The sequence below is a fragment of the Mus pahari genome, chromosome 6, assembly GCF_900095145.1.
Source record: "Mus pahari chromosome 6, PAHARI_EIJ_v1.1, whole genome shotgun sequence".
NCBI classification, from domain to species: Eukaryota; Metazoa; Chordata; class Mammalia; order Rodentia; family Muridae; genus Mus; species Mus pahari.
Genome location: NC_034595.1, coordinates 47855874 through 47872760, shown reverse-complemented (window position 1 = coordinate 47872760; position 16887 = coordinate 47855874). Strand labels below are relative to the sequence as shown.

Here is a 16887-nt window from a genome sequence, read left to right as displayed (position 1 = left end):
CTTCTTTTACACAAGATCCAAGCTGGCTTCAAACTCTGTGTAGTTGAGAGCCACCTTCAGCCTCGTATCCTCTTTATTTTCCTCTTGAATACTAGGATTGCAGGCATGTGCCACCATGCCTGGTTTATATGGTGGTGAGGATGGAACTCAGGGTTTGTGCGTACTAGATAAGCACTGTGCTAATTGAGCTACATAGTAAGCCTTCCATTTTATTTAAATTTTAATTGATTTCCCTAATCATAAAATATTACACAATTGCTAGGAAACATCATAATATAAATAATTAAAAACAAAAACATAAAATAGAAAAACAATGGCATTCTACCCTCTGTATGTTGATATGGAGTGAAAGTTATTATGTATGATTTTTTTCTCTCCTCTTCATTTCATGTTAAGGGTTCTTCCAACAGCATGAAAAACGTTCTTCCTACACTGTAAGTTTAGGAATTCTTCACTCACATTTAAAGCTAGCAGATATCATTTGCCATGTGTCAAGTACTAGTCTAATACCTTTACATGTATTGACTAATTTCTACCACAAATCGCCCACTGATGCAAGGTACACTTAGGAACAATTAAATCTTTAGTTCATGGATAAGGAATCAGAGTCAAGGACAGTTGCCTTGCCAGTATCATAATGCTGAGAAGTGTCAGTCTGATTATTCTAGCTCAGATTCTAGGCACTGCTGTTTCCAGATTGAGTCTGCTCCTTTGTTTTGGTAAAATCAAGGTCTTTCTAGCACATAAGCTCACTCCCTACTACTCATCCATCCATCCACCTATAGTCAGCTCCTCACTGGTGATATGAATCTTGCAATTACCATGACCACCATAAAAAAGTTTGCTGTGTCAGCAGTTCAGTTCATGTATTTCCCTGATCTGGAGTCTTTGCTGGCTCTGTAACACCAAAGGGAAATGACTTTCTTCTCCCCACCTAGAATTCATCATGGGCTTTTGAGAGGCTCAGTGTGGGACACCAACCACCAAATACAGGAAGGCCTCCTGGGAGGTGTGGGGACTGACTAATTGGTTCTGTCTGCCAGGCAGGCATGTAAGGCTGACTTGCCAGATGGCAGCCACAGTTGCCTGGTGCAGAAACCCTCATTACCACCTTGACTAAGTGGTAAATGGAATCCTGCTGTAGTTATAGAAACACACCAATCAAAATGACTTCTAGATCTTTATCACTCACACGCAGATAAAAATAAGCCTGGGATGTGGCCCACAATCTGGACAGATTAATTTGCTCCAAAAGAGAAGTTACTGATAAAGGCTGAGACAGCATGAAGCGGGGCAAGCAAGCATCAAATAGTAGATGATTTTCAAGGGATATCTTTAACAGGGGGTAAGGCCTAATAGGTTATAAGAACACAACATTTTATATCTTTGAGAATAGTAATACATCTAAAAATGTGCTGGACAAGCCCTAAAGGAATTGTCTAAGGTCTCTTAAGATGAGGAATGAGTTGTTTATTCATATTCTTTTTCTTCCCCTGGATAAACCTTTGAAAATGTGATATGATATCTATATACCTATATATCTGTATCTGTATCTGTATATCTATATATAGTTTCTCAGAAACATTAGTGCTGATTTCTTTGATAATTTTTTAAAAGAATGTGTGACTAACATCAAAGACAGTAACACTATTTTAAAATATAAATTAAAGTGTGCTTATAGCATCTGGCAGCATGAAAATAAAAGTGTGAGTGATTTCACTTTAATAGCTATCACAGCCAATTGGTAACAGTGTTCTTCAAAGACTTTTTGCATACATAGCATCTAGCTATGCATTAGAATCCCATGATTTTTGCCTTCAATATAGAGATGAATAGACAAATACAAGGGGCTTTCCCACTTTGGATGTATATTTGGTGCTCAATTCCACATGTTCAAAGTAGAGTCTTTGCTCTTGCTTATCTTCCTGTGACCTCATCAAGCATGGTCTCAATTCCACTCTTCTTATTGGACCAGTAAGAAACCGAGATAGGCTTTCCTCCTCTTTCCATAACTCTCATGTTCAACCAGTCACTGAGTCCCTTATGTTAGTCCTTTTTTCTGTGTCTTTTGTTTGTTTGTTTGTTTCTTCTGTTTTTAATCTATCAAAGTTCTAATCTGTCTTACAGGGCAGATATTAATCTTTACACCACTGGATTTTCTGTTTTATAAACTTCCCTCTTTGTGCTGGCAGCTATTATAATAAATCTTGTCACATACTATATAGTTCTTGATTGTTTATAGCAATTACCGTGTGTCCTCACATCGACAGGTGTGGACTGAGTTAGGCTTTATTGATCCCAGTTAGATTTGATTGGCTGTCAGGTATTATTTCTCTTATTTTTGTCTTCATTGTTTTTTCTTATTGTAATATATACTTTTCTCATGGTATATTACATACTTATGAAATAGTACATATAAAGAATTGGTGTGTATTATTAAACACTATGTATCTGTGTATCTACACACACACACACACATACCAGACAGGTAGGTAAATTAACAAAATAGAAGACTCAAGCATAAGTGCATGGAACTATGGCCACTTGACATACTACTTGAACAACTACACTGGAGAAGAGGGGGTATCCTCAATAAATAGTGCTGGAAAATCTGAACATCTAGATGCAGAAGAATGAAATTAGACCCATATTTTTAATATCAAAGATTTATTTGGCTTCCAACATTTCTAATATTCCCTGGAAAACGATAACTGTGTATAGAATTCTTATGCTTTATTTTTAACAATTCTTACAAAACGTATCACAAAACTAGCATTGACTAAAGGTACTGCAGATGGTTTTGTCATCCAAAAGCAAGATTTTATATTGTTTTCAGATAGAGCACAGACTATAGCAAGTCCTTTACCAAAGACTAGATTCTGAAATGATCTCTCTCTCTCTCTCTCTCTCTCTCTCTCTCTCTCTCTCTCATTGTATACTCCATTGGCATTTTCTCAATTCACTTTCCTTTTTCTGTCATTTTTCTTCCCTTCCCCTCCCTACCCTGTTGTTATCCAATCAAAATCTAACATCTTTTTCAAGCCTAGACATAGGTGATGTTGCCCAATAACCTGGACTGCTAAGTCCATGTTAGGTGAATCTATGCACTGCTCTAGTAGGGCTTTTTCTACCCTAACTTGTCCTACTGCCATGGTTCCTTACTGTGTCTCTCACTGTTTGCAAGTTATGAGAGCAATGGAAGAGTCTGCTCTGTTCTTTCTGGGTCTGTTAGGATGAACTGGCAGAGACTTGTGGAAACCCTATCTATTCATTCATCTATACATCCATCCATACATCCATACATGTGCATGTGTGTGTATTTGTGTGTGTTTTTTTGCAAAACTCTGCTTTCCATTTATGAAATGGAGCTAAAACCACAGGGTTGCCTTAGGAGGAAAGTTGATTTTTATATATATCCCCATATGGTGCCTTGTTCAGAGTATGTAACATAACCAAATATTCTTTATATACATATTCTATAACTGACATTCTTGCCCACACTGGAGAGCCTCTTGATTTTTCCTTAAAATATTTCATGACTACAAAGTACCTGTATGTTTTTGTCATACTGATAGTTATTTGCCACAGCTATCATTTGACTGAAGAGAGTAAGTTACCACGGTCCTTTTGATAGTATCTTTACTGAGACTAATACTAATCACAGATATGGATTTTCACTCAAGATTTCACTGAAATTGGATATGAAACCACACGGTAAAGTGATGAATGTGAACATCTTGGAAAGAATGGTTGTCTTTGTTTTTGTTTTTGTTTTCTGAGAGAAAAAATATGTTGTCCCATTCAGAGCATGTGTGAAAATACCAAATTCACCCAAAAGCCTGAAATGGATTGAAAACAAAAGGCACACATTTTGTGAAGCTTCTTGGAATCACTGGGGAAAGACAGTGCAAACAGCTTAGCACTGGTTACATTGAAGAGTTCCCCTGCAAACTGGGACAGAAGGATTGTTTCTGGGCATGTGAATCTTGGTAACTAGCTAGTCAAGAATTTAAAATATGATAGTTACATAAAGGAAATATCTAGTTAGCTTATGGAAAGTATCTTAGAAGCATAACATCTACTGTTGCCAGGATCAGTTTTTCCCAGCCGTCAAGGCCCTGCAGATGAACCATCATAAAATATAGAAAAAATTTCAAATATCAATACTTCACCATATTCTATGGAAATGAGATTAGATTTTAACCTTGACCCTAACTCCTCTCTTATTTTGTTATAAACTTTGATAGCACTTTTGGAGAGTAACACTTTAAATTTATTTTCTTCTTGCCCAAGCTCATAATTGCCTTCACCACCCTTTACTGAACTTGTTAATAAAAAAATACAATGACTCCCATTTTTGGTAAGATTCTACATTTGTCTACAAACACCTTATATTCTACCTATTTTCCTATGTGCATCTGTCAAAAACACCTTCCTTGCACTGATGAAACAGTATCTAATTGTTCCCATTTTGTTCCACATGTGTTAATTGTCTAATGCTGAAATGGTGTGGAGTTTAAGTGTTCTTCACTGGAAATTCAGTTACTCTGTGGCATCAAGGCCCAAATTTCGCTGAAAGAAGTCACTTGGCTCACTCATATTCTCCTTGTTTGTTTTCTTTTCCCTTCTATGTTTCTGCTCTTTGCTTTAATTTGTCTTTCTTTCTTTCTTTCTTTCAGATTTCCTATGAGGCAAATGTCCACTGCAGCTCTGTACCAACAGGAGATCAGTCTCTATCCTATATGCATACTTTCCCCAGAAGAAAGTCTGTAGGCTGGTGCTTGGAACATGCAGCAAAGGACAGCTCTGGCCAAGCAGAGGTGTGTGTGCTGAATTATTGCCTTGTTTTCTATAGATGAGTATATGGTGAGCACTACTCACTGACTGTATTTTCAAGTGAAATACTGGTTAGAACATCAGAGGATGGACTGACAGATGTCATACTCCTCATATTCTGCAGATTCACAGGAATCTTCCATGGGGACTTTCCAGGCAAGCCTACAGATCTCAACTTCCTTTACTCCAAATTCCCTAGAAGGGCCCCTAGCCTGCCAGTTTACCTAATCTCAATCCAGTCTTTACCTTTTGTTACTCTTAGCACTAAACTCCACAATCTGACAAGCCCATAAGATTTAGTATTCTAAATGCTTGTTCAAGATGAAATGAATTTTCATTGATTGTGAAAGAGATAATGGGCATTAAGGAGCATATATGTCCTCTAAGAATTGTTTCCTTCCTTCCTAAGGAAGAGATCCAAGGTCCCGTAAACTAATCAAACTATTCAGAATGAATACTTTCCCTCAGGTGGCACCATCTTGTCCTGCCCTAGCTCCGGCCCAGTTTTGACACCTGTGCCAGTGGTTTATGCTTTTACTTGTCTTTGCTCAGAGCTCTTCTCACATTTCTATTCCTTGTTGGGTTAGGAAATTTTCCAAAGGCCAAGTATAACGAAAAGTGAAGATTCTTTTCTAACCACATTGGTCAGAAGAGAACTCAACTCACACCCATTGAGCTCCAATTTGTTGGACAAACTTCAGAAAGAGCTGAAGACTCTGGACCCCATCTCCTCAGGCTTTCTTCACCAGTCACAGCTGAGCCGCCTCTTCCTAAGGCATAAGGTCCCTCTGTCATTACCAACAGTCAAGTTCCTCTGCCAAAGATTTTCTAGAAGGTGTTCTCCGGAAATGGTATGGCTATTGTATGATTTTAAAATGTGGGTTCTTTTTAGGTCTCTTCCTTTAATCCATCAGGGTAATACAATTAACAAGTTTCTCCCCTGACCAAGGCCTTTCCTGTGGACCTCTAAGCTTATGCTATTCATGAGTGAAAAAGTTTTCATGAGAAAAAATTGGAAGAGAAAAGGTTAGGGCTCTCAGATACGTCCAATTTCTCTTTAAAGAACTTTCTTGTCTCAACTTTCATTGTCTGTTCTAAACATATGAAGCCTGATACTGATTCAAATCAGTGGGCCTTTTTGAGTCCCATGGTGAGCAGGCATGGTCTCTGAGCCTCAAGGTAAGAGTAGAGGGCTTAACTAAAATAAACTTGTTGTGACATTTTCCTAGAAGTCAGAGGTGTCTTTACATTTTAATTTTTTGCTACCATTTTGGAAACTGAGGCCCAGATTATCAAGGAAATTGATTGAAGAAACCAAGGGATTAAAGGGAGACGTGGAGCTAAGACATGAGCTCAATTATGGAAAAGCCAGAGTGCCTTTGTATACAGCCTATATGTCTGATTGTTCTCAATGTCCCTGGTACCTCAATGATCTCATCTAGGAAACCATGTCAAAACCAGCATCACAAATGACAAATATTGATGTTGTATCTAGCTCTTAATAGATACTCTAATAAATGTTCTCTCTCCTAAGCTATCATAATTAAACTTGCTCTATCTTTATGATAATTATTTAGCAATATGTGGACAATACATGACACAAACTGCATGAAACTTCAGTAAAATTTTATAAACCAAGACCTACCTTATATGAAATTCTGCCTAACTTCTTTCCAAGGCCGTCCCTCTTGTTCTCTGGAGGTTTTTATCCAGAGCTACTGGGTGGCCTCTATTTTAGCACTGGAAATCAGTGACCATCCTTCAATCTCTTACTATACTGGAAAACAATCTTGGCTTTTTTCACCTAATTTAATAAATTCTCTTCTCTAGAGTATATGAGTTCATCTAAACTTATAAGCACATATTATATGTAATAACCATTTCTGAGATGTGAGAGGGGGAAAGGAGGCTAGAGACTATGTTTTCCCCCATTAACAACCCCATATTCTCTGTGGTTAAAAAAACTGTCATTATCGATATTTTGGCATCTGAAGGCACCTGTGTAGCTGAAGATGACATGAGTTTCTAATCCTTCTGCCTCCCCTTTTCAGGGGCCATGAGAATAGGCATGTGCTATCTTGTTCTCTTTCATGTGGGGAATCAAACCCAAGAACTATGGTTAGCAGGTACTTTACCAGTTGGGCTACATTCCTAATCCCTGCTAGCTGCTAAGTTTTTAAATTCACATTATATTTATAGGCATTTATTCACATTATATTTATATTTATATTTATATTTATATTTATATTTATATTTATATTTATATTTATATTTATATTTATATTTATATTTATATTTATATTTAATGCTGTCTAAGCTACAGGGCCCATCCTGATAAAACAGCTGCTCAGGAATCCTTTTGCAGGTGATACTGGAGGGGTAAACCTTAGACTTCCAAGGTCTTTATGCAGAAAGCTTAATCCTTAACTCAAAATAATTCTCTTCTTTTCTGTTCATAGCACATTAGAGAAAACTAGCCACATGGCTCTCCCATGGTTGTGTAAACTTTGTCATCCCTGACAATTTCTTGCCAAAGAAATTAAATGTGACCTCAGGTATATATATATATATATATATATATATATATATATATATATATATATATATAATAGGTAAACAAATCAAACAATTACTGGTAATGGATCACAAAGAACAATCAACAATAATCTTTGGTGTACAAAGAATTTTAATATTTATAAAAGATTAAAGCAAGTTTGTATACTAATAAGATGAATATACCTATGTAATTAATTTTTATCTTTAGATTTATTTATCTTATGTGTATGAGTGTTTTGCCTTCATGTATATATGTACGTATGCCATGCCTCATGCCCATGAAGGTTAGAAGAAAGCAGAGATGCCACAGAACTGGAGTTCCAGGTGGATGTGAACTAAAATAAGGATGCTGAGAACCAAACTCGAGTCTTCTGAGAGAGCAATAAGTACTGTTAACCACCGAGTCATCTCTCCAGCCCCTTATTTATTCTTAAATAAATATAATATAATATCTTACTAATAAATATAATAGTATATCTTATTAATCTTAAAATAAATTATATTATAACCCCCTTCTTTTCCTACCTCAAATCCCTACCCTTCACCTCCTACTCAAATGGATAACCTGTTTTTTCTTTGATGATGATCATTACTACATATATATAAAATTCATAAGTACAAATGCTGAACCAGTTTTTGTTGTTTGTGTGTATATGACTAATTTTAACTTTATCCACTTTGCACTGAATAACCAGTTAATCACCACATTGCTAGGAAAGGGTAATTTTTAAAATATTTTTATTACTTTGATTTTTTTTACACTCTTTCATTACTCCCCTCCCAGTCTGCCCTCCCACAGTTCCTCATCCCATTTCTCCTCCTCCTCCTCCCTGTTTCCAAGAGGATGCCCCACCCTACCCCACCCCTGATCTACCAGGCTTCCCCACTCCCTGGAGCCTCAAGTTTCTGGAGAGTTAGGCACTTCTTCTCCCACTGAGGCCAGAGCAGGCAGTCCTTTGCTGTATACGTATCAGGAGCCTTGGACCAGCTTACTTATGCTGCCAGGTTGGTGGCTCAGTGTCTGAAAGATCTCGGGAGTCCAGGTTAGGTGAGACTGCTGGTCTTCCTATGGGGTAGCCCTCCTCCTCCTCAGCTTCTTACACCCTTTCCCTGATTTAATCACAGGGATCCCATATTTCAGTCTAAAGGTTTGGTGTAAGTATCTACATCTGTCTCAATCAGCTGTCTGTTGGGCCTCTCAGGGGACAGCCATGCTAGGCTCCTGTCTGTAAGCACACCAGTAATAGTATCAGGCCTTAGAGCTTCCCCTTGAGATGTATCCCAAGTTGGGCTGGTCACTGAACCTCCTTTCCCTCAGTCTTTTCTCCATTTTTGTCCCTGCAGTTCTTTTAGACAGGAACAATTCTGGGTCAGAGTTTTTGACTGTGGGATGGCAACTCAATCTCTCCACTTGATGCCCTGTCTTTCTTCAGGTGGTGAACTCTACAAATTCCTTCTCCCCCACTGTTGAGCATTTCATGTAAGGTTCCTCTCTTTGAGTACTGAGAGACTCTCACCTACCAGGTCTCTGGTACATTCTAGAGGGATCCCCTGACCTCCTACTCCCCGAGGTTTCATATTTCCATTTATTCTGCTAGCCCTCAAGGATTCTCTCCTATTCCCCTCCCCCCAATACCTGATCATGTTCCCCTTTTCCTTCCCCCTCTTCTCTCACACCCATGTCCCTCCCTCCCTCTGCCTCTCATGATTGCTTCTGTCTCCCTCCCATCCTCACTTGGGCCCCTTAGCTTGTTAAACTTTTTGAGTTCTGTGGAACGTATCCTTGGTATTCTGTACTGTTTTGGCTAGTATCCACTTATTAGTGAATACATACCATGCATGTCATTTTGGGTCTGGATTACTTCACTCAGGAAGATACTTTCTAATTCCAACAATTTGCCTGCAAAACTCATGATGTCCTCCTTTTTAATAGCTGAATAGTATTCCATTGTGTAAATGAACCACATTTTCAGTATCCATTCATTCATTGTGGGACATCTGGGTTGTTTCCAGCTTCTAGCTATCACCCAAAGGCTGCTATGAACATAGTGGAGCATGTTCCCCTGTGGTACAGTGAAGCATCCTTTAGGTATATGCCCAAGAGTGGTATAGCTAGGTCTTTAGGTAGATCAGTTTCCAATTTCTTGAGGAAACTCCAAATTCATTTCAAGAGTAGTTGTACCAGTTTACAATCCCACCAGCAGTGGAGGAGTGTTTCTCTTTCTCTTATCCTCACCAACATGTGCTGTCACCTGAGTTTTTGGTTTTAATCATTCTGATTGGTATAAAATAGAATCTCAGTGTCATTTTGATTTTCATTTCCCTGATCACTAAGAACTTTGAACATTTCTTTCTTTCTTTCTTTCTTTCTTTCTTTCTTTCTTTCTTTCTTTCTTTCTTTCTTTCTTTCTTTCTTTCTTTCTTTCTTTTTCCGAGACAGGGTTTCTCTGTGTATCTGTGTATTCCTGGCTGTCCTGGAACTCACTTTGTAGACCAGGATGGCCTTGAACTCAGAAATCTNCCTGCCTCTGCCTCCCAAGAGCTAGGATTAAAGGCATGTGCCACCACTTCCTGACTGAACATTTCTTTAAGTGTTTCTTTGCCATTCAAGATTTCTCTGTTGTGAATTCTCTGTTTAGCATTATACCTCATTTTGGTTTTTTAGATGTTAGCTTCTTGAGTTCGTTATATATTTTGAATATTAGCCCTTTATCAGATATGGAGTTAATGAAGATTTTTTTCCCAATCTGTAGGTTCCCGATTTGTCTTATTGACTATGTTCTTTGCTTTACAGAAGCTTTCCAGTTTCATGAGGTTCCATTTATCAATTTATGTTCTTAGAGCCTGATCCATTGGAGTTCTATTTAGGATATTTTCTCAATGCCGACGAGTTCAAGGCTCTTCCCTACTTTCTCTTCTATTAGGTTCAGTGTATCTGGTTATGTTGAGATCCTTGATCCACTTGGATTTGAGCTTTGTACAGGGTAACAAATATGGATATATTTTAATTTTTCTACATATGAACTACCATTTATATCAGCACCGTTTATTGAAGATGCTTTCTTTTTTCAATTGCATATTTTTGACTTGTTTGTCAAAGATTAAATGTTCATGAGTGTGTGGTTTTATTTCTAGGGCTTCAATTTTATTTCTCTGATCATCCTATCTCTGTACCAATACCATGCAGTTTTTATCACTATTGCTCTGCAGTACAGCTTGAGGTCATTAACTGCCTGTCGCTTTTTGTACAGGGATGGGATCCTGTGAGATTTCTATCTTCTGTGTTAGCATATTTATTAGTATTTCTAATGCTCAACTCTTGCTTAGGCAGCAATATTATTTCAGTATCATGGGTAAAACTTCCCTGCTATTTCTAGGAAAAAACAATCTCCCAGACTTTATAATCCTCTGGCTCTTATAATTTTTCTGCCCTTCCTTTGTGATATTTTCTGAGCCTTAGTTTATGTCATGTGTGTTTGTGTGTGTGTGTGTGTGTGTGTGTGTGTGTGTGTGTGTGTATGTGTGTCCATTTATTTCAAAGAGATGCTTCTTTGATGTGGGCCGAGAGCTATACTTTTCAGTGGTTATAAATTAAGGTTGAGAATGTATTTTGGAAAGATGCTAGTCCGGTAAACTAAAAGCTCTCCTCTAAAATTCATAATCTCACTAGTACTGAACAGACAGATCTCTAATAAAAGGCATGGTTTCTTTCCTGTTGAGAAGTTCTTAAATCCATTTAGAAAGCTGTTAGTTCACATCTTGATAAGAATGTCACTATTGTACCTTGCAGAATATCTTGCCATTATAGTCGTTGGCATAGTACATATGAATCTTAGTAGGCAAGGACAATTGAACTCTTCTCTTTCTCAATGGCTTGCATAGCATGTTCTGAAATCATGAAAAGTATTCTGCAAAAGGAAGCTTTTAGTTTAGACACAGTGTTTCAGGAAGAGCTCACTGGTATTGTATAACTTGATGCAAGTGCAGTAGAAGTTTATATGTTGTGTTTTCAGACCATAGCTGCAGTGAAGTAAAGTAAACCAACTCAGACAAGAGTGGCCAGAAACATTTATATGATAAAGTTTGAATTAATATGCAGTTACACACTCAAAAACTTTTTACTACACTTGTAGGGTCCTGCCAAGAATTTAAGTAATTGGGCTCTACCCAACCACAAGGCAAGAATGAGGAGGTACTATTTTGCCATTTATCCAGATAAGACCATTTAGCTAAAACTACCAATAATTACGGGTCTGCATTTTGAAAATTATCAACAGTAAACATTTTCCAAGTACATTTGACTCCAATGGGCCTCTTTCCTTTGACATAAATAAAATGAAGTTGTTCTATGTTATATTTAACTTTCAGGTGAATTATGGAGAGCTACTCTGTTTTTTGAAAGAAGCAACTAAAGATAATTTACAGCAAAATGGAACAGCTGAATATAGTAACCCAAGGAAAACTCCAAGTCCAAGCTACCATAAACAAAGGTACTCTCTTCCCCTTTGTAGTCATATAGCTCCTGCATACTATCCGACTAAGTCATACCACTGTGGTGAACTGATGTGCTGTTTGTGGCTAGTTTTGGAGGTTCAAAGTTTAAGATGAAAGTACCAGCATGTTTGCGATTAGGTTTTCAGATGTCACTTCCTTCCTTGTTCTTATATGATAGAAGAGAGAGGGAGAGAGAGAGAGAGAGAGAGAGAGACAGAGAGAGAGAGAGACAGAGACAGAGACAGAGAGAGACAGAGAGAGAAACATCCAGAGAGAAACACAGAGAGAGAAAAACACAAAGAGAGAAACAGAGAGATAGAGACACTGTAACCTCTTCTATAACCCCTTTCATGAGGGCTCCACTCTCATAATCTAAGACTCCTGAGTTTGAGTTTGGTAAACACTCAGACTCACTAGACTTCTAGAGCTTTTAGGGCAGTAGAGACATTCACTAGCGGTACTTGTTCACAAACACTAGGCTTGTGTGTATAGTTTCTCCCCCTTGCCTTCCTTTCTCTTTCTTACCCAACCCCACCCCTCTCATTTCTCTCTGTCTCTCTGTCTCTGTTTCTCTCACTCTTTCTTTAAACATAGAAAGCAATTTTCATTAATTTCATATATTTCTTAATACTAAAATATCTGCCCTTTTTATCTTTAAAAAAATATCTTATTCTGAAATAAAGAACCATCTAGGATGGAGAACTCACCTTTAAACTATGAGCCTAGAAAAAAGGTTTGGTCAGTGTAGGTTATTGGTATTAACAAAGGGTGTTAAACTTAAAAGTTAGTCATATTTTTGCATAATCTTAAGCAAAAGACATGACAGAGCATTTTTCAAAAATGTGTGTGGGAGAAATATTAGAGATGAGGAGAGTGAAGCGTGACATTTTCTGCGATTACCAAGAACCGGGAGGAAGAGCAGTTGTCAGGGGGCACATTACATCACCAAAGTCCTAGGTGCAGTTCTGTGACTCAAAGGCTATAGACCTCATTTCCTAAAGTGAGCCAGTTAAAGTACACTCCTGTAACAGACTCTTCAGAAATCCTGCCACTTACAGTAAATTCCTAGTAGTAGCTCCTACTGAAAGAAGGCTCATGTATGTGAGTGTCCAGTATACAGATGTTATAGCTTCCTTCTGAGAAAGTAAAACTTCCCTTCATAAAATGTAAGTCAGTTTGAACTTCACAGAGGAAGGTACGATTCAAATGGACCAGGGGATCACTTGAATTTGGAGGTAACAGGTTCATGAAACAAATCAGAATAACCTTTTAGTACCCCATTTTCATTCATCTGTTATTTAAAGAAGAAAAAGTCAAACATGACTATCTCAGTACTTACATATTTGCATGTAAGACTGTAAGTAAACACTATTTCCAAATCACTCAGTTCTCCAGACACAAAAAAAGGAAGGTTATAAAGTATGCAATACCTCTGCCCAATACAGGCAAATCAATTCCCATATCAATCCATTGTCACTATATGGGAGCATCTGTTGGGCTTTGTTTGTGGCAATGAATGATTTGGGAATTTAATTTGCTATTAATAATCAACTGAATTTAAAAACAGCAAGACTAAGTAAGCCAAGATTTGTTTTATAACTTGTTGCTATTTTCCTCTCAAATAAAAAAAAAAAAAGATGGAAGACAAATTAGATGTTTATGTCTGTGAAATGACCCAGTAGGTTTGTGCCTCCTGAGAAGAAATTATAGATATCACTATAATGAAAAAGAGGAGTGCAAATCTATGAACATTGCACATGCAGCTGTCACCCAGATTACTAAAATTAAGGTGGATGGATAGCTTTGGTAAATAGCTGAACTGAGAAACACACATAAAAAGCCTGCAGAATCTTTTAGCACGTTGTTCTTTTCATAGTGTTTATTTGCTTATCTAATCAGAATTCCACCTCAAGATTCCAGCTCACTGTCTGAAGTGAACAAGAGCCTGCTAGAGATCTTGAAGATGGCACTAAGACCATGCCAAGGCAAATTCAGCATAGACTGCCTTAACCTGAGCTTTCGAAAGGAAGATCACTCATTCTCTGGCTGCCTGCCCCTGCCCAAGGTAACCAAAATTATATATCAGATTTGACAACAGTCAACAGGCTACTTACTTTTGAATATCGAGTCTATATTAACAATAAGGTACAGCTATGTTGTGTGTTCTCTCTAACAACTCTGTGTGTGTGTGTGTGTGTGTGTGTGTGTGTGTGTGTGTGTGTGTGTGATTGAGAAGATAAAACAAAATAGAGAAAAGAGTTCTTAAACATGCAGAATTGGTTTAGGAATTATTTATATTTGGGCTATGTTTAATGTTAATAATAGAAAACATAATAATATCAAAATAATATTTTACAATGCAAACAATTACTTTTTCAAGGCCAAATTCATTTCTCACATCCTCTCCAAGCTTCTACTTGGGGTCAGCATGTGGCATCTCAAGCCTTTGGAACACCATATTTTAGGACTGAGGTAATTTATTGCAGATAGAGCTTAGCATGCTGATTTGAGACAGTAATTACCAGTGCAGATGTGTTTCATGGAAGAGGACCCAGAACAATATTAATTCATGAATCTTCTGTAGCCAAATAAACTGATGTCTCAAAGCTACACAGGACAGAGGCGGAATGATGATTGCTGTTATTACTATAACTGCATTGATAATAACACAGACTCACATTGCTTAAATCTAACTAGGTGCTGAGCACTGGACTAAATGCTTCACTGACATGATCTCCTAGAGCAACAACAAAATTAACTCCTTACACAAAATCATGAAATGTAGGTAGATAGGCATAGGTACTGCCTTTTCATAAGTGAAATATATTCTGAATTTTGAAGAGGACAAATGAACTGATTCCTGGGCCACAAGTAAAAAAAGCAGAGTTGACATTTCAAAGTAGAAAAGGTTGGAAATTGACACCAGATGGAATGCACTTAGGAGAGGATCTCCAGAAGATTTTACTGAGGAACAATATCCAAAAAAAAAAAAAAAAAGAAATTAGAGGATTATGGAAGGTTGGGAATTACAAGAGAAAGGTCCTATCAGGGACATCACAGCATACCTTTATTCTGGGTGTTCAGGGATTAAAACTTAGGAAGTCAGATTACCTTTTTAATTTTTAATTTTATTTAGTAAGAAAGCAAAGATGCAGTACCATACAAATAGGTTCAAACAAAACTGCCTTTCTCTGGTACTACATGTATGTAGCCAACATGAAAAGCTAGGCTTAGGCTAATGTCTTTGTGTGCATGTACCTGTGTACATGTGTACTGTACATGCAAACATGTTTCAGTAAAATGAGAGTATTGCAGGCAAGCTATGACCTGTCTTTCTTGTGTTCATAAAGAATAGATTAAGAAGCAGCAGGTCTTTGTTTGATTATAAACCATGTAATGTGAAGCCTTGTGTTTTCAGATGTTATGTATAAACTACAACATAAATAGCTTGAAAATTAAAATATATTCATTTAATCTCTTTTGGTCTCAGATTTTTATCTGGAAAACCTGGGTACAAAATAGTCACCTCCTTTGACTACTGTGAAGATTAAATGAGATTAAGTATATGAAGTTACTTGCATATAGTCTGGTACACAAGGCCTTCAATATATCTTAACACACACACACACACACACACACACACACACACACATGCACACCAGTTTTTTGAGATCTCAGTCTTGAGGTCACATGATACAACATTAAACACTGGCTATCATGGAACCCTTAAATGTTCTTGTCTACAGCTGGCCTTGAAAGCTTAACTTTGTAGTTCAGATCCAAGGAAATAGGGTGTATTTTTCTTAGAGTTGGTATGACTTTCATGGGCCATCTGGCATCTCTTAAGACAGCTGGAACTCACTCAAAGTATAATACAGTTCGGGGAGGCATGTTAAATAGAATTCTGCTTCCTCAGAATGTGAACCAAATTAAGGCCAAAGGGATATTTGAAATAGGAAGCAAAGGGTACAACCACACCACAACTTCCTTGCTCCTGGATCCAAGGTTGAGAGCAGACTTTAAAGGCCAGAACTAGAAGCATTGATATTTTGGACCTATAAGTCTTAACTTTCTTAAAGTGTGAAAGAGAAAGTCATGAACTTTATTGGTGGTCCATGACAGCTCTCTATAGCTCCCTGGCATGAAAACAAAAACAAAAATAAGGATCTAGTGGACATGAGAACACCCAAAGAACTTCAAAGGGTTTTCAGAGGACCTGTGGCTTCTAAGGAAAATAAATATCAAAAATCACCTACAGATCTTGTCACTCAGATCAACTGGGATTTGATGAATCACAAAAATTATAGAAACATTTAGTATAAGTCATCTTCATCTATGGACCCATCCATCTTGCTATCTTGCACATCTTCAGTATAAGGATGGTTTGACAGGACTGTAAATGCAAGGTGGATCCACATATATTTCTTTATTAATTTTTTCACTGCCATACTCTTGTTACTGGGACAAAATATGTTCGCAAAATCAAAGAAAGACTGGCTTGCTTTGGCTCGCAGAAGTGACAGATGATCATGGCAGGGGAACTATAGTGATAAGAGCTTGAGGACCCTGGTTACATTGCATCTGAGGTCAAGAAATACAGAATCAAGATTAATGATTGTTCTCACCTTGCTTTCTTCTTTTTATAGATTCAATAATTATAGCCTAGGGAATGGTCCTACCTACAATGGGCAGGTATTTCCACCTCAATAAATCTATTGAAGACAATCTCTCACATTTATGCCCAGAGACAACTCAGATTATTCTGTATCTCACCAAGCTGACAATTGAGATTAGCCATCACACCTTCCCATTTCCTGAACAAGGTCCATATTTCAGCAGAACTGTAGAAACTCGGCTCTTGAGCATACAGCCTCAAATTTCCCCTTTAAACATGTGTTAAGACATCAGAATCTACAGCACAAGCCATTGGTGTTCTGTTGAGGAATTTTTTCCCTGTGCCCATATCTTCGAGGTTTTTCCCCACTTTCTCCTCTATCAATT

The 16887-nt window shown here is 37.5% G+C and overlaps 1 protein-coding gene across 1 annotated transcript in view; it reads left to right on the top strand.

Annotated features, from left to right (window-relative positions):
- Positions 1 to 16887, top strand: part of C6H1orf87 (chromosome 6 C1orf87 homolog) — a 65861-nt gene that overhangs the window by 16836 nt on the left and 32138 nt on the right. The window contains exons 3-6 of the mRNA XM_021201294.1: positions 4680 to 4820; positions 5424 to 5687; positions 11761 to 11882; positions 13786 to 13951. Of these exons, the coding sequence (XP_021056953.1) occupies positions 4680 to 4820; positions 5424 to 5687; positions 11761 to 11882; positions 13786 to 13951 (693 nt within the window). The remainder of the gene's footprint in view (positions 1 to 4679; positions 4821 to 5423; positions 5688 to 11760; positions 11883 to 13785; positions 13952 to 16887) is intronic.